This window comes from Ictidomys tridecemlineatus, chromosome 4 (assembly GCF_052094955.1).
Source record: "Ictidomys tridecemlineatus isolate mIctTri1 chromosome 4, mIctTri1.hap1, whole genome shotgun sequence".
Classification (NCBI taxonomy): Eukaryota; Metazoa; Chordata; class Mammalia; order Rodentia; family Sciuridae; genus Ictidomys; species Ictidomys tridecemlineatus.
The window spans coordinates 22,041,508-22,065,170 of record NC_135480.1 but is presented as its reverse complement, the minus strand read 5'-3'; the positions used below and the strand labels follow the sequence as shown (position 1 = coordinate 22,065,170).

The 23,663-nt window shown below is 44.7% G+C and overlaps 1 protein-coding gene across 2 annotated transcripts in view; it reads left to right on the top strand.

Annotated features, from left to right (window-relative positions):
• Ext2 (exostosin glycosyltransferase 2) overlaps positions 1–23,663 on the top strand; it is a 143,928-nt gene that overhangs the window by 74,026 nt on the left and 46,239 nt on the right. For both annotated transcript variants that reach the window (XM_005330038.4, XM_078046192.1), the window contains one exon: positions 23,092–23,281. In XM_005330038.4, coding sequence (XP_005330095.1) covers positions 23,092–23,281 — 190 coding nt within the window. The remainder of the gene's footprint in view (positions 1–23,091; positions 23,282–23,663) is intronic.

Genomic DNA, 23,663 nt, shown 5'->3' with positions numbered 1-23,663 from the left:
AAGGTTTTATTGTTATAGGTTGTTCACAAGTCCTGATTAATTTTTTCTTTAAAAAATACATTTTTTTCTTAAATTTTTAATCTTGTGTTCTGATAAAGGAAAACTTTCTGACTTGATAGTTTCTGCATGGTTACCATTTGTGTAAAGACATATTTTGGTTTTTGTATATCAATCTTGTAACTGTGCTCTTCCTGAATTCTATAGGTATTTCACTTTTTTAAGGTGATTTTCTTACATTTTTTTAGATAAATAGTTATATCTACAATTGCTAATTTTTCTTCTTTCGATATTTGCACTATTTTTCTTTTATCTAATCGCATCAACTAGTACTTGTAGAACAGTGGTAAACAATGATCTGAAGAGAAGGGCAGACCCTGTTCAGAGAAAGGGAGAAAGTTTGATTCCATTCAGAAGGAACCACAAACTCAAAGGTGCAGGGGAATAATGGAACGGGTGGGTTGGGTGACTTCAAGGAGCCCGCATGGCAGGAGGCAGGATGTCCTGAGGGGGAGAGGCTGGGCTTGGAGAGGAGCAGATCGTGGGACAAGAGGTGTCTGCATGAGGGTTTGCAGTGCTTTCTATGGACTGTGGTCACTGCAGCTTCTGAAATAGGGTATGCCATGGTACGCATGCACAGGGACCAGCCTGTGTGTGACAGCCGTGTGGAAAGGGACCGTGTACAACAGTGGAGGCAAGGTTGGAGGCAACAGACTGCTCCAGGGACCCAGGAGAGAACTGAGTGAGGACAACTAGAGCCGTCTCTGGGTGGCTGACTGCTCTGACTGGCGAGAGAGGGAGAAGTGGAGGAAGACAGAGATATATTGTGTAGTTTATCCAGAGAGGGAATTTGGACATGGTGAGGGGACATTGGGATCCAGGCTCCATCTAATGGCAGGGCCTCCCCAGGCTGGCCGCCGTCTTCCTCTCCAGGACTCTCTCCCTGCTCCCTTTCAGCTTCTAGATTTCTGGCAGCACAGTGCTTCCTTCCTTCTGTGAACACCCCGTGCTTTCCTTCTCTGCGTCTTTGTGAGGTTGGTCCTCCATAGCACGCCTTCCTCCACCACCGACCCTACATGTCCACATCTTAAGCGTCTCCCAGGGCCTGCTCTTACACGTCTTCCTTCTCCGCCTTCTCCTTGTAACTCTTAAAGCACATTATCTGTTTCTTTCCTAAAAGTTGTAAGCTTTTCTAGGACATTTCTAATTTACCTTGGTATTCATCATAATACCCATGATAATTTAATTCAGATTAGCCCTATGATATATAAAAGGGGGAAGGAAGGATGGAGAGAGGGAGAAAGGGAAGCAGGGATCAGGATCCCAGATATAAGCCAGCCAACACTTGTTCACAGGCCAACGTGATATCCATTATTTTATTTGACCCTCATCCTGCTGGAAAAGTAGGTAAAGTGACCCTGTTTCTCATCTGTGAAGTGGTCATAGTGAGACTGACTCACCATGTCTGATGACTTGTCCAAGGTCACATAATTATCAGGTTGTATAACTGAGAACCAGGTCTTCTACCTACAACTCACCCTGTGTGACCTGTGGGGTTCTGTGGGAGCCATTAAGCCTCCTCTGGGCCGTTCCCAGCATATGTGCAAGTTTAAGCCAAAGAGTATCGCATGTGTTCCCCTGCAGGAGAACTCACGGGTGGTGGTCATGACTCAGAAAGTGTGAAGTGGTGGGACTTTATCCTGGGCACCAAGAGAAGTTTAATAAGAATAAATGGTTGGAATTTTAGTTCTCTTTATAAGAACATGGACTAGGAGAAAATATGAAATTTTGTAGTTTTTAAATAGGTGTTTTGGTTGAGTATAGAATGGTTAAAGTGGGGGCTAGGGTTGTAGCTCACTGGCAGAGCACTTGCCTAGCATGTTCAAGGCCTGAGTTCCATCCTCAGTGCCTCAGAAATGGGCAGGGCCGGTGTCTAAGTGCTGAGCTCTCAACATGGGAAAAAACATGAGCATAAAAAGCAAAAGCTTTATGTATAACTAGGAGAGCTATTATGTATATTTTTCTTTAACTCTTTCTTAAATGGTCCTTTTTAGAAGACTTTGGTGTCTGTCATGCCCCAAGAGCTTAGGTGATGAGACCTGATTTAAAGCAGTGGCCTTACATTTCTGTATCTTCAGAGAAGCAGTGAACAGGAGGCCTGAGTGCTGGTGATTTATAGTTAATTTCCCCCCCTTAGAAACATTTGACCAACTCTAGATGGGGCTACTCTGAGCCCAGTCTGCAGGGGAGTCTCTCCCTAGATTCCATCAAATTTACAGTGTCAGGCACCCAAGGTGGGAGGAGGTGTGGATCGTGGTCAGTAAATCAAGGAATGGTCTGTGCTTCTCAGAGATGTGCTGTTGGAGTCTGCCCGGAGCTGAGAGTCTTCTGTTGGCCAGATGCAGCTGCCTTAACTTCATGTGAGAACGGCCTTGGTGTGAGGATGACAAATCAGTGTGGTGTGGCCTTCAGAGGACTTCTGTCACCAAGTGTTTTGTGGTTCTTATCTGTAAAATGAGGCCGATTACATGAGCCACACTAGGCCACACCCTCAGAACATGATAGAATTGGCCGCATTCGTTCTCGACCATAGCCTGGAAGCCGTGGGTCTGTGTGGATTGGAGGCTTGGCCCTGGGTTTTGAATGGTCTCTCAGGAAGGGTTTCTCACCACTGTCGAGCTTCATCGCCACAGAAGGATGCGTGTTTTTATTGCTGATTTTCTTAGCTCCTAACATCTAGGATGCCTGTATTTTTTACCTTCTGTTTCTCTGTCGTCTGATCTTTCTTTCCTTTTCGCACCTATCAGCAAAGCTTAGTTATCATTCTTCACAGTCTACTCCGGCTTTGCTTCGTGGTGCCATTTCTGGCCTTGCAGAGGCCTTGGCAGGCCTTTGTCCTTGAATCTGGAGCTAACCAGGATAGCTGGATCTTTCCTCAGTCGCCCTCCTTTGCCTTACCTTTGCTCCGCCAGATACAAGGAGATAGATAGACATACACGTTAAACTGAGAATGTTCGGATTTCTGGCATGTGCCACTAAACAAAATATTCTCAGTGACAATTTAAAAAAATCAAATGTAATGTAGCCTTAGATTATGTAGTGAAATATTTCCTGTGTTATTTGTCTACAGTATGAATTTGCAGCCCATATTATCAATATTTTTATTTTCTCTACTCTTTTGATAGGACCTTGGGTTTCTTTCAAGTTTTTCATCATAAGTAATCCAAATGAAGATACACCCCATTTTTCTGTTGTGCATTTACCATACCAGACCTGAAACAGAAAGGGGAGGTTGGAAATGTCCTCATTGATGAGGAATTCAGAGAAGTGACTTGAAACAGATTACTGTACCCATCATGAGTGAGCTTGTTCCAGTGGAATCTAGCCAGCGTGACACCTTGACTGCCATAGTCTTGGATCAGGGCTGGGGAGTGGCGGAACCCTCACCTGGCATGTGTGGGGCACTGGGTTCCAGCCTCATCACCACATTAAAAATAAATAAATAAAGGTATTGGGTCCACAACTGAAAATATATTTTTAAAAACGCCTCAGATGACAACTGCATATTCACGTGGACCTCTTCGAGCCTCAGCTCAAGTCCAGTTTTTGAAGAGGGAAAGGGCAAGGGATCGGCTTGGTGAGTTACCCAGAACAGTTGATGGGCAAGTCCTGTCCATAATATCAGAATCAGAGTTGGGGAAAGAATGTGGGAGAGCTTTTGGGAGCTCTTGCAGCAGCTCTCAAGTGTTAGTGTACATTAGACTCTCCTGAAAGACCTGTTAAGGTACAGAGCCCTGCCATTTCACCCCAAGATTCACATTGGCTGCATCCAGGGCGGAAGTCTAGAATTTGCATTTCTAGCAAGTTCCCAAGTCTTGGGTGCTGATGGTGGCTGATCTGGGAACCATATTTTGATGTGGGATGATTTATTGTCTGTATCCTAATTCACTGATGAGAGAGGGCTTGCTTTCGTTCGTTCTTTCTCTCTTTCTCTCTTTCCCTTTCCCTCTTTCCCCCTCCCTATCCCCCATCCATTTCCTCTTCTTGACCCCAAGGCACCTATGGGAAGCATCCAGAGATTAGGTTCAGGCTGCATCTATTTCAACTGCTTGAAGAACTCAGGGCTGCCTGTGCTTAGATGCCCAGATAGCGGCCCTCGCTCACGAGGGTTGTGATGATACAAACAGCTGAAAATATCACTCAGCTCTGAATACTAATGAGCAATAGATCATCTGCCAGCTGAGGAAGTGCCAGCTCAGATGTATGAAGCAGAACTCTGAAGTTGAAAAGGTACCAGGTTAACAGTCTGTTAGCTCAGCTCAGCGCCCTTGAGCTTCCAGGCTGTGGAATGTTTCTCTGGAATTCGGGAGCCTCCTGTGCCCCCCAGGAGGCCTTCTTGGCATATTCTCAGACCTTTCTTCTTCTTCTTGCTTCCTAGACATGATAAAACTATGTATGGAATTTAGGAATTTTTGCTTGAATTTTAGATAACTTTAAGCTTTTTGAAATCTTATTGTTTTTAGAGACATCATATTTATTGGATTCCATTGCACAAGTGGTCCAGGACACTACTCTAAATTCTAGACCTTTCCATGAGGGCCATTTACTCCTGTGGAAACAAGCTAGACAGCCATGGGTGATCAGCAGTCAGGGAATAAGGAAAGCTGAGCTGGGTCTGCAGTGGGAGCGTTGGCTGATTCTGATCAGATACAAAATGGAAAAGACTGGGTCACAAACCAGGTCTGGGTGGAGCATGTATAAGGAATATGAAAGGATAAACTTGGGGATGTCGCTACGATGATCCTGTGAGTCAAATCCTTTGTACGAGTATCTAGGCCCTTCCCAGTAGACACAGGCTAATATGCCTGGTTAGGGTATTTGTATCTGTGTGGCCACCCAGATGCTGGATGAGTTGTCACACTTCCTGTCCTTGGATGTGGTCCTGTCTCCGCTGTTTACTTGTAGTCCACTTTTGCGGCTCTGGCTTTCCTGGGTCAAACCCCTGCTTCCTGACACCCCATGGCTTGTGGATAGGCAGCAGGTGGAGTAGTTCTTAGAGCGTGCGGGAGCTTGGTCTCCCAGCAGGGTCATCGAGAACACACTCACAGTTTTGGCAAAGGCGTCCTTCGTGCACCAGCTCTCACTTATTAGCACATCCGTTCCCTTCCTTTGGTTTCAGGAGCCACTGTGGTTCTCCCTTGAGGTCTGCTTAGGTGATTTACACACAAGCCACCAGGAAAACTCAGTGGTTAAGTGTTCTAACCTTAGGATGCCTGGAGAGGAGAGGATCTCAGCCCAGGGCCATAGGGCCCTGGAGGTGATGGAAGGAATGTAAGCAGGCATCAGATACTGAGCCACAGGGATTTGTTTGGGAAGCAAGGAACAAACACTCGAGGGGGAGCACAGGCTGTCTTAAGAGGGAGATGTGCTTTGGGGATTGGGGGCTTTTAAAGGAAACTTGTTGAGGGGTGGGTATGGGAAGGTGTGTGGGAATGACATTGGTCACAGGACAGTTGGTGGTGTCTGGCCACCTCAGGATCCTTGGGGTGATGTCATCTCCTTTGTCTATCAATACTTCACATTGGGTAAGTACCCATTAGGATGGGTTTCAAATTTCCCTGTGTTCAATCTAGTCTAAAAATGTGTGCATTAGGGGCCAGTTTTCCTAAGTGGATGAATTTCCAGGAACATTGAGATTGTGGATGAAAATTTGCAGATTCCCAGGATGAGGGAGCCCCAGGCCTGGCAGAGAACTAACTGGCTGGGGGGAGAGGCCCAGGAGCTCTGGCCTGAAGCCCTTGGAGTGAAGGTCCAGTCACCTCGGCTTGCCGTGTATCCTTCATACCTGTTTTTATTTCTTTTAGCCTGCCTCAAGGAAATGAATCTCCAGTCCTAATATTCTATCCTTTTACATGTCTCCAGATCAGTAATATTTGAGTGTAATTTTCCAAGAAATGGGCCATTATAGCTATAGATTAGAAAAATTTCCACATTGTTTTTATTAGAGGTTGATGATTCTTGGCTTTTTTGGCTTCTCCCTTTTTTCTCAGCAATATTGCTTTTATGTTTTAAAAATTAGTATGGCTTCACACATGTATTCAAACAGTCAAAGTATAGAATAAAAATTAGGGTCTGTTCCCAGGGGCAGCTGCTTTTAACTCAGCTTTCTGCTATTGATTTTTCTATTTCCCCACAGAATGTGTACATTGCAGTCTTTTCACTTTTTACCGAGTGTCACCTGGCTCCTTCCAAGTGAGCAGCTTTTCCTGTTCTCTCCCCTTCACCTGCACGATGCTCTCCTCCCATCTTGCTTTTGACTGTATCGTCATTTTTCAGTATATGTATTGTGTGCATTATTAGGACTATATAAATATTATTTTCAACTAAACCAAGTCCTATTGATTAAATTTCCTTTCATTTTTTTGCTCCAGATCAAAAACAAATTTTTATGATTATTAAAGCATATTAATTATGCAGATCAATGGACTTCATTATGACATTTCCATACATGTATATGTTGTGTTTTGGGCCTGACCCCCTCCCTCCTCTTCTCTCTGGCCCTCCTCTGTCTCCCCTCCCATTCCCCTTTCCTAATGGTCTTTCTTCTGCTTTTGGGTCACCTATTGTTGTTGTTTCCACATGTGAGAGAAAGTGTGATATTTGACTTTCTATATCCAGCTTATTTCATGTAACATGAAACTCCATTTCCATCCATTTTCCTGTAAATGACATGATTTCACTTTATTTACTGCTGAATAATACTTCATTGTATATCTGTACACACACATAGACATACACAGACACACCAGCTTTCTTTGTCCACTCATCAGTTGATGGGACCTTGGATGATTCCATTTCTTGGCCATTGTGAATGGTGCTGCCATAAACATGGGTATGCGGGTATCTCTCTTATATGCTGATTTCATCACCAGGAGTGATGTAGCTGAATCATATGTGAGTTGAGTGTGTGGCTTTGTTTGTTTGACCTCCATTCAGCGTTCCATGGTGGCTGGTGGAATTTACCATTTACAGTTCCACCAGCACTATGTAAGGATTCCTTTTTCTCCACGTCCTCGCCAGCATTTGTTACTTTTGTTGTTGATGATAACCATTCTGACTGGGGTGAGGTGATACTCAGTGTGATTTTTGTTTTTATATCCCGGGTGGCTGGAGATGTTGAGCATTTTTTCATATATTTATTGGCCATTTGTACTTCTTTTCAGAAGTGCCTGTTCAGGCCATTTGCCCATTTTTGATTAGATCACTTGCTATTTTACTGCAGGTCGTCTCTTCCCTATTGATTGTTTCCTTTGCTGTGCAGAAGCTTTTTAATTTGATGTAATCCCATCTGTCAATTCTTGTTTCTGTTTCCTGAGCTGATTTTCCTATTCTGGAAGTCATCGTCTCCATTATCTTGACGTGTTTCCCCTGTGTTTTCTTCTAGGGGTTTCAAATGTTCAGGTTTTACATTAAGGTCTTGGATCTATTTTGAGTTGTTTTTTGTACAGAGTAAAAGATAGGGGGTCTAATCCTAACCTTCTCACATGTGGATATCCAGTTTTCCCAGCACCGTTTGTTGAAGAGGTTATCTTTTCCTCGCTGTATGTTTTTAGTACCTTTGTCAAGAAATTAGTTACATTTATTCCTGGGTCTAGTGTCCTTTCTTGTATGATGTTTTATTTCCAGGGATTTAATAGTTGCCTTTTTTCTTTCTTTTCTATGGTCCTTTCACTAATTAATTTTTGCTAAATGCTCAGATAAAATAGAAAAACAGTCCAGCACAAATAAATCACAGGTTTCTTCTTTCCTTTCCCTTCCCTTCCTTCTCCCCTGCTCAGCCCTCTGCCTTTCTTCCTGGAACCATCTCTCCTCTGGTCCTCTGGGGTCTCCTGCTCCGTTTGGGCTGGTCACTCTCCAGGTCTCTTGCACAATGTTCATCCTGATCCTCAGTTTGCCCAGATTCTGGGGACCCCTTCTTTCTCTCTGCTTTATTAAATTCCTTGTTTCCAAATTCCAACAACTTTTTTTGGCTGATTTTTTTCCAGTAGTTTCCCAAGAAAGGGACTATGGGAGATAAATTTTCTGTGTCCTTACATGTCTGAAAATGTTTTTATTCTGTTTTATATTTGATTAATAGATGGACTAGTGTAGAATTCTGGTTTAGGTGGATTTAATTCTCAGTTTTAGAAATATTGCTGTAATATCTTTTTAGGGGTGAGGGGGCGGTGGGTACCAGGCTTTGAACTCAGGTGAACTTAACCACTGAGCCACACCCACATCCCTATTTTGTATTTTATTTAGAGACAAGATCTCACTGAGTTGTTTAGCACCTCTCTTTTGCTGAGGCTGGCTTTAAACTCGTAATCCTCCTGCTTCGGCCTCCCGAACTGCTGGGATTACAGGCATGAACCACCGGGCCTGGCTTAATGTCTTCTTAACCTTTCCATTTTATTATTGAGACATGGAATGTCAGTCTGACTCCTGGTCTTATATTTGACCTTATTTTCCTCTTGGCAAATTGTGTTCTGAAATTTTATCATGATATATGCCCTGGGGTGAGTAGTTTTTGCTAAGAGTACTAATGTAGGCCTTTTTAAAAATGTAAATTCATGTCTTTCACTTACAAGAAATTTTCTTTTATTTCTTTATTTTCTTCTGCTGTTACACAGATGATGCATGTACTAGATTGATCCTTATTTTTCTTGTCTTATTATCTCTTGGTTTTTTTGTTCTAATTTTCCAGACCTTTTTTTCCCTTGGTGTTGTCTTTTAACCTTTCTTGAAATTTTGTTCACTTGTAACACATAAGAGGGTTTTTGAAATTTCTAGTTAATCTCTTTATAGCTTCTATTCTTGTTTTAAGGAGGCAGTATTTTCTCTCTCTTTAGATATTACTGTAGTATTGTTTTTATTTTTCTTGAGCTCCTTTTGTTGTTCCCTTTAATTCCCTTTTCGATATTTTGGTTGTTACTTTTTTACTGGAAGCTTCCTTCAGATACCTGGTGATTGCTGGAGCTCTTCTTATTTGAAAGCAGGCTCTGAGGGCCTGTAGGGAGTTCAGTGCTGGGCTAGTCTTCCCGACGGATGGCCTTTACTTAGGCTGGGAAGTTGGGGACTGGTTGTTTGTCCAAATGTTGGTGTTTTTAGGTTGTTTCTTTTGGACAAATTCCTTGATCCGGAGAATCATCTTTCTGCCCTTGGGAGGGGGAGGATGGCTAAGTCTGGGCTACGAGGATCTAGGGAGCTGGATGAGGAAGGAGACAGTTCTCATCTTTCATTTCACAGATTCTTCATCGACTGTTCGGTGTGGTGCCTCACCCAGCCTTGCATGCTTGGAGTCTGGGAGTCTGGAATTTCTCTAAGTTATTTCCCCAGAGTATAAACCTCTCTTCTTCTGCAAAGGTTGGGTCAAGAGTCGGCCTGTCAGTGCATGTCAAGTTTAAAGAGTCTTGGGGCCAACAGTACCTCCAATTCCTGAGTCTTGTTATTATCCTTGAAAGGTTTAGCTGACTTGCTTACTCTATTTATTTGTATTTGCTTTGCTATGTAGTTTATTGTTTTTCTGTCTGTATTTCACTTGTTTAAACAAAGTTTCCCTTTTATTTATTTAAGACAGGGTCTTGCTATGTTGCCTACCTGTATCTCAAACTCCTGGGCTCAATTGATTCTCCTGCCTCAACCTCCTGAGTGCGGGAACTATGTGCATGTGCTCTCATGCCCAACTGAAAATCTGGTTTTGTTTGTTTGTTTGTTTGTTTTTTGTTTTTGGTGGTCCTGGTGATTGAACCTAGGGCCTTCGCATGGCAAATAAATGCTCTATCCCAGCCCTGTGTTTTTAATTTTAATTCTTTATTCTTACATAGTTCAGATTAAAGTTCAAAAATGGTATGGAGTGTTTCTGTGCACCCCTCATCCAGATTCCTCCATTGTTAATAATTCATCACAGTTGCTTTATCCTTTTTTTTATGTGTGTGTTTCTGAACATTTTAGAAGTTGCAGAGGTAATGCACCTCACACCTAAAACGTTCTCAATACAGAAGTATGACACAGTTATCAAAAAGCATTAGGAAGTAGTGTTGAGTTGTAGCTCAGTGGTAGAGTGCTTGCCTAACATGTGAGAGGAGGCCCTGGGTTCAACCCCCAGTAGTGCAGCGGTGGGCAGGGGGAGTTAAAAAAAATAAAGAGGTAAACATTGACACATATATTTAACTATAGACATTATTTAGATTTTGTCAGTTAGCCTAGTGATGTCCATTAAAGCAAAAGAAAATCTTAACCCATGCATTACATTAAATTGTATTTTCAGCCTTCTGTAGAATAGTTTCTCAAACTTTGTTTGCCTTGCATGATATTGACATTTTTTAAAAAGAACATGTTAGTTATTTTTCAAAATGTTCTTCAGTTTGAATTTATCTGATGCTTTTGCCCAATTTGATTCAAATTATAAATTGTGGGCAGGAGTATCACAAAAGAAATGAATTCTTGGGGTATCATTTAGGAGGGTGGTGATGTGAATTTGTTCCAATGCTGATAATGATAACTTGAGTCACAAGTTTCTTCTGGGTTTCTGCAATGTCAATGTGCCATTCCCTGTCGTCAGGTATCTCATGGGGAAGGAGTTTGAGATTATGCCAATAACCTGTTCCTCTTTAGACCTTCATCCCCTGACTTTAGCATTTCTTGAAGACTCTTGCCTGAATTGTTACAGTGGCTGCCAGTTAGTGATTTTCTTCTTATGTTCCGTCCACTTTGGAGTGATGTTTCTTCTTTAACCTGAGGATTTTACCTTTAATACGTTTGGGAAAATTCTCATTTTCTCTGTGAATATTCGTGTCTGATTCTCACTCCTCTCTTCTCTGGAATCCTATTGAATTTGTGTTAGATTCTCCGGTTCTCTCCTGGCCTTTTGTTTTGTCAGTTTCACTTTGCTGTTTCTTGGATTTTCTTCGTTTTCTTTTCCCTCTACTACTGGATGATATTTTTCACATCCATTTTCCTGTTTTCTTCAGCTGTGACTAACATGTTTTTACCCATCTGTAGTGATTTAAATTTCAGAGTTTGTAAAGTTTGTCTGGTTCTACAAATCTGTCTCCCTGGCCTTTATTCCTACTGTCTTTTTCCCCCCTTATGTTTTTGATTCCTTCTTTATATCTTTAATCATTTGGGACATTTACTTTATATTCTCTGATTATTTTCTGAGTTCCGTGTCAGATCTCATCTTGTCATTCATCTTCTGCCTGTTGCTTTCGCTGTGTTGTTTCTCGATAGGTTTTATGATTTGAGAACGTGAGTTCATCTTCCCTGAGGTTCTGTGGAGATCTTTACAGCCTGGGGTAAAGGGATATTTCCCAGAGGAATTATTTGTTCACTCTTTTTTTTTTTTTTTTTGCTGCTTCTAGGCATTCCAGAGGTACCACAGAGATAAATCACTTTCCACCATTAATTCCTCAGTTGGTGTTTTCATTCTACAGAGTTCATTAAAGCCCAGACATGTTTGAAGACTGACTTCTGTTAAAGTTACTAAGAGGAACCTTCCAGCCCCATCAGTACCCCAAGCTCAGGTTCAGAAAGGAAAGTGAGTTTTGCTGCTTCCACATACTAGTTTCAGGCCGGCCTCTGATGGCGCAGGTCTTCAAGAGATCTAATTTATGGTTGGGCACAATGGTGTAATCTCAGCAACTATATATCTCAGCAACTCAGGAGGCTGAGGCAGGAGGATCATAAGTTCAAGGCCAGCCTCAGCAACTTAACAGTACCCTAAGTAATAAAAGTGCTGGGGACTTAGTGGTAAAACCCCCATCCACCCCCCAGGTTCAATCCCCAGTATTAAAAAGAAAAAAAAGTTCTAGCTTATGTGTAAGTCTCACCTTGCTCTTCTAGGGCTCAAAGTCCTGTCTGCCCTGCCAGCATCAGCAGGCCCAGCAGCCACGCACTCCCCACCCCATGCCTCCAGCCCACCAGTCCTACCCGGTCAGCTCATCTAGTTTTCTCTTCAGTTTTGGTCCCAGGGACTTGGCCGTATATTCAAAAGGATTTTATTTATACTCCATCCTGCATTTCTGTGTGTTCTAGAATTATCTTCTAGAACTTTTTAATGCTGGTCAGTAGTGGTGTGCTTGCCTATCTCCTTTGGCCCTGAGGGTTCGTGCCTGCTTTTCAGAGAGAAGCAGGGGTGACCATGGCAGACAAAACAGGAGGCCTTGTTAGAATTCCAGGGAAATTGAGATTAAGAAACGACCACATCGTGGGGATCCTCCTTCCTACTCTGTAGCTTTAATGATGGTGGCTGTGCCCTTATCAGCTGAACACTGAACAAAAACGTTGATTTTCTTGGTCATGACTGTGTTGGTGTTTTGAGTGTGGGCGCCCTAGGCTGTAATTCAATCATTCCCAAAAGTTCCTGTTTACCAAGCCGGAGAAGCCAACCAGCTGCCAACACACATTTTTACACCCAGAATGAGCTCCTCTTTCAAACTATGTTTTCAAAGCATGGGGTGGTCAGGTGAAAGTGTGAATCTGTTTACCTCTCGTGTAAAGTAGCAGTGTAAGCCGTCGTTAACACTCTTGGACACTTTGGTTCTGGATTATAGATCAGCCTTGTTTGTTTGACTCAAACAAGTTACCAGATTTTTTGTTGAGACATTTCTTTCAGATGTTTTCAGTATACTTATGAAGTAACAGATCAGGGGAAATGGCTGCCTATTTGAAGACCGTATTCTAAAAATAATCCAAATCTTTTGCACCGTCAAACAGCTGAACCATTATTTTTAATATATCAAATTGTAAACCAATAAAATCAATGGTGTGGCATCTTAGCCAATATCTTAAGTAATCATACCATAGATATATTTAGTGAAATTTATTACTTGCAGACTGATATAACTCATGAATTATTAAAAGGATCAACATATGGAGCTCTCTCTTTCCTCATTCCAAATTCTTTTAATATGGCTTATGTTGAGCCATTTAACTGGCTTCTGTCCATCCCACTGATGGAGGCCATAGCCAGATGAGGCTCTTATAAATGTCTGGCTTCCTTTCCAAGCAAGAAGAGGATGAAATGTCAACTTTTTCCTCTACTACCTGAAAAGCAATCAGCGGCCACCCTTCCTGCTCTTCTTGACAGCAGTTTGGCATTAGAGAAGAAGGGTGGGCATTTAGCCAAATGCGAATTTCAGTGCTATATAAAGAAAAAATTGAAGTAGCTAAAACTTGCATAATAACAGGAATTTTCGGGAGGCACTCAGATGGGTTTAACCTGGAGCCTGCAGCAAGCTGACTACAGCCGAGACACTTCTGAACTGCAGGTTTTAGGCCCCTCTTTCCTGGCGATGATCTGAGTGACTCTTAGTGCAACAGTTTGCCCATCTGTCACGCTGGGTTTAGGGCTGACGATAGCAGCTCTAGTAGAATAGCATAACAGTTGGTGACCAATGACCGACTGGGGTCAAGGGCACTGAGTAGGACATTTTGGAATAAAACCTGAGTTCAGAAGCATTTATTAGTTTGACCTTGTGAGGTTTTTTCCCCCAATATTTATTTTTTAGTTGTAGTTAGACACAATACCTTTTCTTTATTTATTTTTATGTGGTGCTGAAGATTGAACCCAGGTCCTTACACGAGCTAGGTGAGCGCTCCACCACTGAGCCACAGCCATAGCCCCTTGAAGGTAAGGTGCAGGGTTTTTTATTTTATGAAATCCATTATCCTTGCATATAAAATGGGAATAATGTTTATTTCATAGAACTCTTATGAAAAATTAATGATATAGTCTGTGGGGAAGAATCTTAAAAAGTAAAGTGTTGTTATTGATAAGGCCACTAATACACCGGTCCTTTGGTGTGTATGTGAGGTTGGACCCAGGACCCTCATGGATACTAACACCCACTTACACTCAGGTTCCTTTTATAAAATGGCATGGTGTTTGCACATAACCTGTGCATACACTCCATGTACTTTAAATCACCTCTAGATTACTCCTAACCCTCATCCCACCTCAGCACTGTGTGAATGGTTGTTATACTGGGATTGTTTAGGAAATGATGGCAAGGAAAAAATGTCTGTATGTGTTCATACAGATGCAATTTTTAAAAAATATTTTTAAACCATAGTTGGTTGAATCTTTGGATGCAGAACCCTGCGGTACAGAGGACTAACTAGGAATGCTTAGTCATATGGAAACGTAAACTTAGAATTGGACGGGCTCCTGGAGAGGAAGATTTTGAGATTTGCAGCAGGGTGTTGTTTGTACCTAGATCAGCGCTCTTACACCTTTTCTGTTGTCTTATCCTTGTGGCCCCAACAGCAGCATTCTGTGAACCCCATGCTTAGAGATTAAGGAAGTGAGCCATATTTATTTCAAGACCCACCTTATCCCCTCATTTTTTAGGTTAGGAAATGGAGGTCTGAAGGAGTGTGGCAGCTTATCTGATGTGCACATTCTCTGCCCACCCTTTCATCTATTTTAATGTACTCCTGAATTTCCATGACAGTTGTGTTTATCGTATGTATAAACTTGGCTCCCAAATTAAATAGGAAAGACAGTGGCACATAATTAGATTTACAGAGTAAATACAGGAAGACTTCTGACCAGGCTTTATGATGGACTAGATAGACTAAGTGGCCCTCCCAGGTGGACAGCTGAGTTGCTGAAGGAAGTGCTGTGAGGTGGCTTTCCCTGTTGTGACCTGGCTTGAGAGTGAGCTGTGTGCTGGCCCCTGAAACAAGGTGGGGCTGGCCACCCCGGGGAGTGGGAGCCACAGCCACTTTCACTGTGAAAATCTTTACAGCTCTGGGTGATGTGCGGCTTTGCCCGTCGCTGGGCCAGGTTGGGGATGGGGAGTGGGATTGGTCACTTGGGACCCGCCCAGGCTGGGAAGTCTCATAAGAGCTTCCTGGACAAAGCCAGGACTCAGAAGCTCTGTGCCTTCAGTGAGAGGATAAAGCACACCTGTCTGGAGAACTGCAGCCCCAGCCAACCATGGTCACCAGTTCACACCACAGGTGTGGTCTCAGCAGGGAGTTTGGTGGAGCATGGCCCTGTGTTGCTGGGAACTGGCAGAAGCGGACACGGACCCTGCCTTGAGGAACCCACTTTCAGTCCATGAAGGTCCAGGGAAAACAAGTAGCCCATGTCAAAACCACAAAGCCAGGAAGAAATAAGGCAACATCCTACGTGAGAACCACTGGAGTCACAGGCCTGGAAGGACTTCCAGTTGTTAGATATTCGATTCAGTTATTAGAACAAAGAAATAATAGATGGAAAATGTGGAGAAGGAAAGTGACCTGGAGGTCAGAGGGATAAGGTCCCACATTGTCTAATCAGAGTTACAGAAGGAAAAGAAGAAGCATTTCTGAAGGAAGAATAGCTGAGAATTTTTCAGAATTGTTAGTAACACCAAGCCATGGACCCGGGAAGATCAACAAACTCAGCAGAATAAGCAAAGTGAAGGCACAGCCCGGTGGCCATGGTGAACTGCAGCACAACAGTGGACACACGGAGCTTAAGAGCATGTGAAGGAAAAGGGATGAGAGTAGGGACGTTTGACCCACTCTGATGACCCCAAAGTCCATCTTTATGGTTCAGTATCTTTGCATATCAGAGTCAATGCCTGTCACTCCAGTGTACCCAAATGTCCACCGCACCTCATAGAAAGCTTATTTGTGAACAGCTAACTGTAAACAGGTTGCAGAAATTGAGAGTTGATGACCTGCTGTCTTTCTTGGTTGTCTGAAACCTAAGAGGACTTCTAGCCTTTGCTTTTCTTCATCTTCCATGTGTCTTTTTCGTGTGTAAGCTGGGAGTTTGGTATGATTTAGTATGATTCCTATTTTTCAGAACAACCATTATTGTTGGGGAGTGAACTGAATTAAAGACATGAGGCAGCAGGTAGACCTCACTCTTGATCTTTTCTCTTGAGCTAAGAGATTCTTGTTGAAGACATCCTGAGGTCTGTGACTCTCTGGTTTCCCCACTCAGCCCACACCCGGGAGAGTCCCATGGGTAATTGGGGCTGTGGAGGCTTAATGGTTAAGTCAGCACCGGCCACATTACTGATTGCCCCTTTCAAATCTCCCAGTAGCCATTAACATAAATATCATCTCACCACTTGGACAAGGGACACCACCCTTAAGCGTCAGTGATACGGTGCTGGTGATTAACCCCCTCGTTGCTGTTTGCTTCAGAGGCCTTAGGTATATCCACTGATGGGAAGTCTCTTTGAACTTAGAGGAGAAACGAAGGGGTTAACTCCTTTTGGTTTTGCCCTTTGACCACTTCAGGATGAGAGGCATGATGAAATACTTTTCAAAGTCTTCAGTGGAAACACATCATGCATAATTGGAGCAAAAAAGAATAAATCAAAGCTTTTTCCCCTTTTAGTCTGGTAATTCATAATTGAAACCACATTGAGGTAAGGGTTGGTAACTTCAAAACAGCCAAGAAAAGTACCCTTTCTATCAAGGTAGGAATAGGTAAGGCTGCTCATTACCAGGCTCAAAGCTTCTGTGCAGCAGGCCCCTTCTCTCTCTCTCCCTTTCTTCTCTGACTTCTCGTTCTTTCAGGCAAAATACCTCCATTCAAATCAAATATGGGTTGACTCAGATGTCTGCCGAAAGCTGCTAGTTTCACAGGAAGCTGTGTACAACCAACTGCCCCCCACCAACAGTGACCAGTGGTAGTGAGATGCTGAACCACCTGTGTTTTACTTGGTGCCTCCCGTGCTAGAGCTTGGCTGGGGTTGGCTGAGCGCATCTGTCCTAGGCAGGACAGGTAGTTGTCCTCACCTAGCTCTAGCAAGAGATTCAGAAGCTAGCACAAGCCATTCCTGTGCACTGTGCTTCCTGTTTCCTGTAGCCAGGATGGCTGTGGTCAGGCTCAGGTAGGGCTACTGGGACCTTTTCAGCTGTGAGAAGGTGAAACAAGACTGCAGTGGGGCCGAGAGCTGCTTCTGGGTTGGATTGCTGGAGGTACAGCTGATTGCCAAGAGTTTGGGTCTCTTTCTGAAGGGGAAACTCTTCTCCTGGGGGTTGACTTCTAAGCTTAGTCTCCTAAGGACTTTCTTTCAAGACATCCTGAAACCTGAGCCACCAACTCCCTCTTGCTGGTTTGGAAAGCACCAGAGCTTTCCAGAAAGTGAAGGAAAGAACTTTCCGACTGTGGCCTTGTGACCTGATCCTTGTTGAGGCTGTGAGGGTTACTTTGATGTGACTGCAATTTAGCAATGCAGGATTTCTTATTGGAGCTTCTATAATTAATATGCATTGTCTGCCTGAGAAGTGGAGGCAGGAGGGTGGGCCAAAGATGAACAAGGCAGAGGCCCGCGCACGGTCACGTAACATAACCACTGCTTCAGTTTTCTCCTTCCATCCTTGAGCAGCTCCCTGGAGTCTGTGTGGAAATTGCATTGAAGCAGGACTCAGAGATGCTGCTCTGGTGGCCGGGCCTTGCCTCTTCCCAGGCCTCTGTTGCCAGGTGCCTGTTTCCGTGCCCCTCTGGCCACAGTGGAGGTTTAATCAGGCATCAGTTAATTGCCAGCATTGTTTGCCTTTTCCCTGGCAGAAGTCAGAGTCTTGAGTAAATTACGGAGATTTAAATTTGCCTGGTTTCCTGCAGAAAGTGAGGTCAAGAGGTCCCAGACTGTAGACACTCTCTGTGGCCAGCCAGCAGGGGGTCAGTTCTGAAGGGTATTTTGGAGGTGACTAAATGTCATTTTTTAAATGTCCCTCTCCAGTAGGATTTTCTCTGGGGGTTGGTTTGTTGACCTTCCCCAGTGGAGCGGAGCCTCTGTGAAGGCGTGCACCCCAATTAAAGCAGCCTTTCTCCACTGAGTTCCTAGAGCAAATGGGATTATGTCTGAGGAGGAGAAACGCAATTGGCACCAAAGCCTCATCATGGATGGGCATTTCCTACTTACGACCCTTTGAATTAGAACATAAAGGTAGCTGTGCTAATTTATCAGTAAAATAATACTTAGAAAAGTTTCAAAAGAAAGAATAAAGCTAATTGTGTAACTTTTTAAAAGTTTCTGCCACACAGGGCTCCTCACAGTATGTCTTCAGCTGCCTGAGTCCCCTCGTCTCTGCTCCCCTGCTCGTTGGGACTGACCCTGTTGGACCTGTGGCTTCCTGCGTGGCTCTTTGAGCACCCTGTTCAGTGCGCCAGCATCTTGGGCCAGTCTGCTCCTGCTGCTCCTGCAGATGCTCAGGGCTGCCTGTCTCCCGCGGTAGCTGGAGGTTGTACGGGCCTCTGTGCTTCCGTCTGAGGATGCCCCATACCTTGCTGCTTAGAATTCTGCACTGTGATTTGCCTTTTCACCTTTCTGTCTTCCCCACCCGATTATGAGTATTTTGAGAGGAGGAAATTAGTTCATCTTTTCATTCTAACATCATCCCAGGTCAGGAAGAGGCGACTAAATGAATGAACATGGGGAGTGCTGATGCCCGTGTGCTAGCAGACAGGCAGGCAGGAGGAGCCCACGTTGGGATGAGCAGGAAGAGGGTTTGGTTTGGTTTCAGCTGCACTCACGGCCTCTGTGCTGAGCTCTTTGCTAGGTATTTGGGTGCGTAGTCTCATGCTGAGCTCTTTGCTAGGTATTTGGGTGCGTAGTCTCATTTAGTCATCGTTACTTAGGGATGTAGGTACTGTGGTCCCGTTTTACAGATAAGGTACTGATGCTGCTCACAGAAGTAACTTCACAAAAAGAGTAAATGGAAAGAAAGTCCCAGGTGAAAGCCCTCATCAAACATCCCTATAAAATTCCGTACTTTAGGGGCTGGGGTTGTGGCTCAGTGGTAGAACACTCACCTAGCATGTGCGAGGCCCTGAGTTTGATCCTCAGCACCACGTAAAAATAAATAAAATAAAGTAATTGTGTCCAACTACAACTAAAAATAAATGATTTTTTAAAAAATTCTATGCTTCAGCTTCTTGGTAAATGCAATAAAATGAACCAAGTTGGGGAACATTTCAAAGCATCCCTCATTTGAGTGTGGGCCCCTGATCCTATATATACTTGAGGAGCAGATAGAACGTAACCTGGACCCTCTGGGACCTACTGATTTTTTTTCAGCAAATTTTTGAGTAGCGGTAGGTACTGTGCTCGGTACTGTGTGTTATGGCTCTTGCTTTCATAAAGCTGAAACAAAGAGTAAAGAAAAGAGAAAGTGCTGGAAATAAAGACTATATTGGAGAGGAATAAGTAGAGGTAGGATCTAGATAAAGCAGGGCTTTAAAGCATGTGAAGTAACAACCGAGGAGGAATGATTTCTTCTAGAACTCTGGTGCTGAAGGGCTCTCGGGTGGCTTAGGTGAGGCATGCAGAGAGCAAAGCCCGGAGAGAGGGTTACTCACGTGTGATCAGCGCTGGCTGCTGTTTTTCCGCTGTTGTATGTGTGGGGTGTGTTATGTGTACTGCGTCTTCTCGCCTAGGAGGCGGTGGTGGTGGTGGTAGAGTTTTATAGGCAGAAAATCTGAGGCCCAGGAGAGCCATGCGCTTTGCTGGGTCACGGCTGGTGAGTGGAAGAACCTGACTGGGACCACTGATTCCCACGTTGCCCCAGACACAAAGGCTCCCTTTGGAGCTGTTTGCATTTATGCTGGCCGTGTGTCCCCCAGCTGAGCTCCGGGCAGCTCTCCATGGCTCCTCTGCTGCCTGCTGCCCACCCCACCCCCCCGTCCATGTCATTGTGTGTTTTCTGTGTTCATGGGACATCGTGGGTGGGATGTCAGTGCTGTCATGTCCCTGTGCTCTCCCTGGCGTGCTGCTTTCTCCAGTTCTCAAGCCCTACCTGGGTGGCAGGTGGGTGGTGTGGAAAAGTTAGACACCAGGAAAAGCCACTGTCCACTTCCTGCCCAGCATCCCTTCCTGTCCTCCCCCTTCCCTAACAACCCACTTCCCAAATGGAGCCGGCAGGTTCACCACGAGACCAGACCCATTGTCTTCTGGAGGCACTGGGCAGAACTGGGACGTCTTTCCAGGGACTCCTTGGTTTCTATTCTGGGGCATTCCTTTTCAGAAACCAAACTCCACCCCGCTCAGGGAACTTTCTTTTCTCTGAGTGTCACGGTGGTATTTAGGTGTGTTGGTTTCTCCTCCCTTCTCCCCTAGAACAGACCGCATTTTGTTGGAGCTGTAATAGTTTTTCCCTCTGTGTCAATGGTGTATTTACCTTTCTAAATGTACGTGCTCGCTTTGTCAGAGTGTCATATATTTGGAGTGTTTATGTACTCTCGGAAGTAGTATTTGGGTGGGTTCTTTCTTGTTGGTCCATTTGATAACAGGATTCAGAATTTTCAGGAGTTTTGTCCAGAGAGGAGCTAGGAGAGGTGGAGCTGGCTTTCCCCACACTTTCCCTTCTGAAGTCTGTGCAGTAGCAGCACGATCTCTGTATTCTGCGGGTTGGTAAAGGAGTACGGGTGGGGAGTGCAGGGAGGGCCACCCAGCTGGTGTTTTGGAGTCAGGTGGCTTGGGCTGTTGTCCTCGTTCCATGACTTCCAGGTCACACAGCCTTGACTACTCTCCACTATTCTTACTCCTACAGTTCCATCACCTGTAAAAGGAAGCTACCACCATAACTGTCTTGAGCCTTGTTGTGGGTCTTAGTTGAGCTAATACTTGTCAAGCATAGTGCCTCACACTTAGTAAATGCTCAGTAAATCTTGACTGTTTCAGTATCACACATTAGATTATCTTATGCACATCTTTAAAAATCCTTTTAGTCTCTTTTCCATTTAAAATGGTATCCATCAAGTGTAGAGCAGGGAGTATCGTATCAGGAAGGTCAGGGTGGGTTGAGGATGGTAATGGCAGGTAGACATAAACCATCCTTTGGGAATTAATTGAAGCCTAAATGTGGAGCTACTTACTGAATTCAGTTTCCATAAAAGTCGGGAAGATATGAAGAATAAGACTCAGATCGAAAACTGAAAAGGGTTCCTAGAAATGTAGTCAGATGCTAGGGCATAAAAACAAAAATCTAGGGTCTTCCTGAGACATTACCAGTGCGTAACATCATGGGAACAAGGTTGCACTGGGGAGATAACCTTTCTATTGGGTCTCTTGGTTGTGAGAGCCAATTATGGCATCCTGTGGGCATTTCAGCCTTAATGTGCTGATTACATCAGGACTCCAGGAATCCCCCGCCCAGTCTCCTGCAGTCCCTCCCATGTGCAGCCCATGTGCTTGTGTACATCTCCTGCCCCGCACTGCTCTGTCTGGCAAGCAGCTGTAGTCGGAGACTGGGGACGGGTGTCCGTTCGTGGTATGGATGCATGGATAGAGGGGACCTGGGGAATCCAGAGTGTGGAGAGGGAGTTGGTCCTGAGCTTTCAACATGCTAACCTGATCATGAGCATAATCAGTGCTATTGCGTTATATACTCACAAACGTTTAAAATGGAAAATCAAATTGTGTGTATTACCAGTTTCAAAAAACCAATAGGCCAAAACCCTTATAGTCTTTAAATAGGTGGATTATATAGTTTATGAACTATATCCCAATAAAGCTGTCAAAAAGTATAAGAACATTTTAATAAGCTTTTCCTGTTTAGTATTAGTACAAAGGTTTGTTTGTTTGGTTGGTTGGTTTTTTTGCGTACATTGCTATGTTTAGATAATTTAATGTTTTATTGGTAGGAGAGAGATTGGATTTCTTTCATTCCTTTTTAAATTTTATTTTGAACAAATTTCAGACTTAGAAGTTTGAGAACTGTTCAGTGAACTCATGCCCGCCACCAAGAGCCACACACTGTGAGCAACGCCTCAGTCCCCTGTGCAGCAGTGCATGCCCTGAGGTGCCCTGAGGTGGTAATGGTTCTGGGTGCTGTGTCTGCCTCTGTCCCTTTTGTTGGCCCCACTGTGCTCTCTGTCCTCTGAAGTCCTCGCCTCTTCCGTCTTGCGCACTGACGCTACTCCGTTTCTTTGGTAGAGCCGTTTCCTCCCTCCCGGGTGTGTTCTTTTCCTGGAGTCTCCTGTTAAGTGGATGCTGGACCTCCTGGATTTTCTCCCCTGCTCTCTCGTATTCCTCAGCTATCTTCTTGGTCCCTGGAATGCAGTAAATTGTCTTCATCTCAGAATCCTGCCCATTTAGAGAATCTTTAAACTATCATGTTTTTCATGTCCAAGAGTTCTTAACATCTTTGATAGATCTTTATAAATAAAAATAGCAATTTATTCTTTCTCATAGATTAAAAAAATATTTATCTCCCCAAAGATATAACTTGCTGTTGGTTGATTTTAATTTCCTTCTGCTGCCTCGGGGTCTGTTTGCTCTGAGTGCCGTTTTTTCTTTGCTCCTTTGGTTTCTGTCACTCCCACCAAAGATGCTCTTGAGATATCTGTGATGCTAGAATCTGTTCATGATGAAGAGGGGGACACTAAAAGCTGAGAGGAGTACTCTGTGTGGCCCACTCATGGCTGGAGGGTGTCGCCGGCAGACGGTGTGCCAGGCTGGCTACATGGCTTCAGGCTTGGGAACTGAAGGGGAGGAAGGCTGCAGGCTCCCCACTCGTCGGGTGGGCTGTGACGTGTGTGCCTCAGCTGTGCCTGTGTTCCAAGTCTGGAGCGTCAGTCTCCTCAGAACATAGCTGTGCTGTGGCAAAGAGTGACACTCTGGCTGCATCTGGTAAGGGCACACTTGTGGTTCTGGGTCTCCAGCTGCTTCTGGTAGAGGTTTCTGAGCAGTCCTCGGTCACCTTGCCACTCCTCCACCTCACGAGGCACCGGGCGACCTGGCGAGCTTACCTCCTGAGCCTCTCAGGGCACCCTTTCCCAGGTCCCCTCCGGCCCTTGGGCCCTTCTCCAGCCCTCTGTGTGCATCAGCTGCCATGCTGCTGATTTGGGGCGGAAGGAGGCAGGTGTGTGTTGTGACCTGTCATGTCTAACTCAGTCTCTTCTCTGCTCCCTTTTCACTGGTCTAGAGCCCAGCTTAATCCAGGGGACCCCACGCAGGCTGTGCAGGGGGAAGACTGAACGGCCGCGAGGCTCTTGCCATGATGGTGGTGAAAGCAGTCAGCTGCACGGCTGGGTTTGCCGATGGCTGGGGTCAGCCTCCTGCTGCAGCGCCTTCCCTAACTTTCTGACCTGTCCTTTTGCAGAAGTGGGGCAGTGTGAGCAACCCGCTCTTCCTCCCGCTGATCCCGCCGCAGTCGCAGGGGTTCACCGCCATTGTCCTCACCTATGACCGGGTCGAGAGCCTCTTCCGCGTCATCACCGAGGTGTCCAAGGTGCCCAGTCTGTCCAAGCTGCTGGTCGTCTGGAATAATCAGAATAAAAACCCCCCAGAAGGTAAGAAGAGTGAGGAAGATGCATTTAGGAGGCCCTGCCTCAGGCGTTGGCCAACTCTCTGCTGATGGACTGTGGATGGCCAAGTGATGCCAGTTAGTTTGAAATGAATCTCTCCCTTTGCCAGTAACAGTGTCATCTGTGAGGCAGCGTGACCCCACTTCTCTCTTCCCCATCGTCTCGTTCCTTTCTAAGGTGGCCTGTTTAACTCCAAGCCCTGGCACGCTCTGTAGCCACATGTGTTTGAGGGCTGAGGGGCGATAGGATCAAAGGCGACCAGCCCTGGGAAACAGATCTCAGCCCCCGGCCATCCCAGCTGATTTGTTTACATGGAAACTCAGTTTAAGAGGCATCAGTCTTCTCCTTCCTTATCTCAGCTCTGATG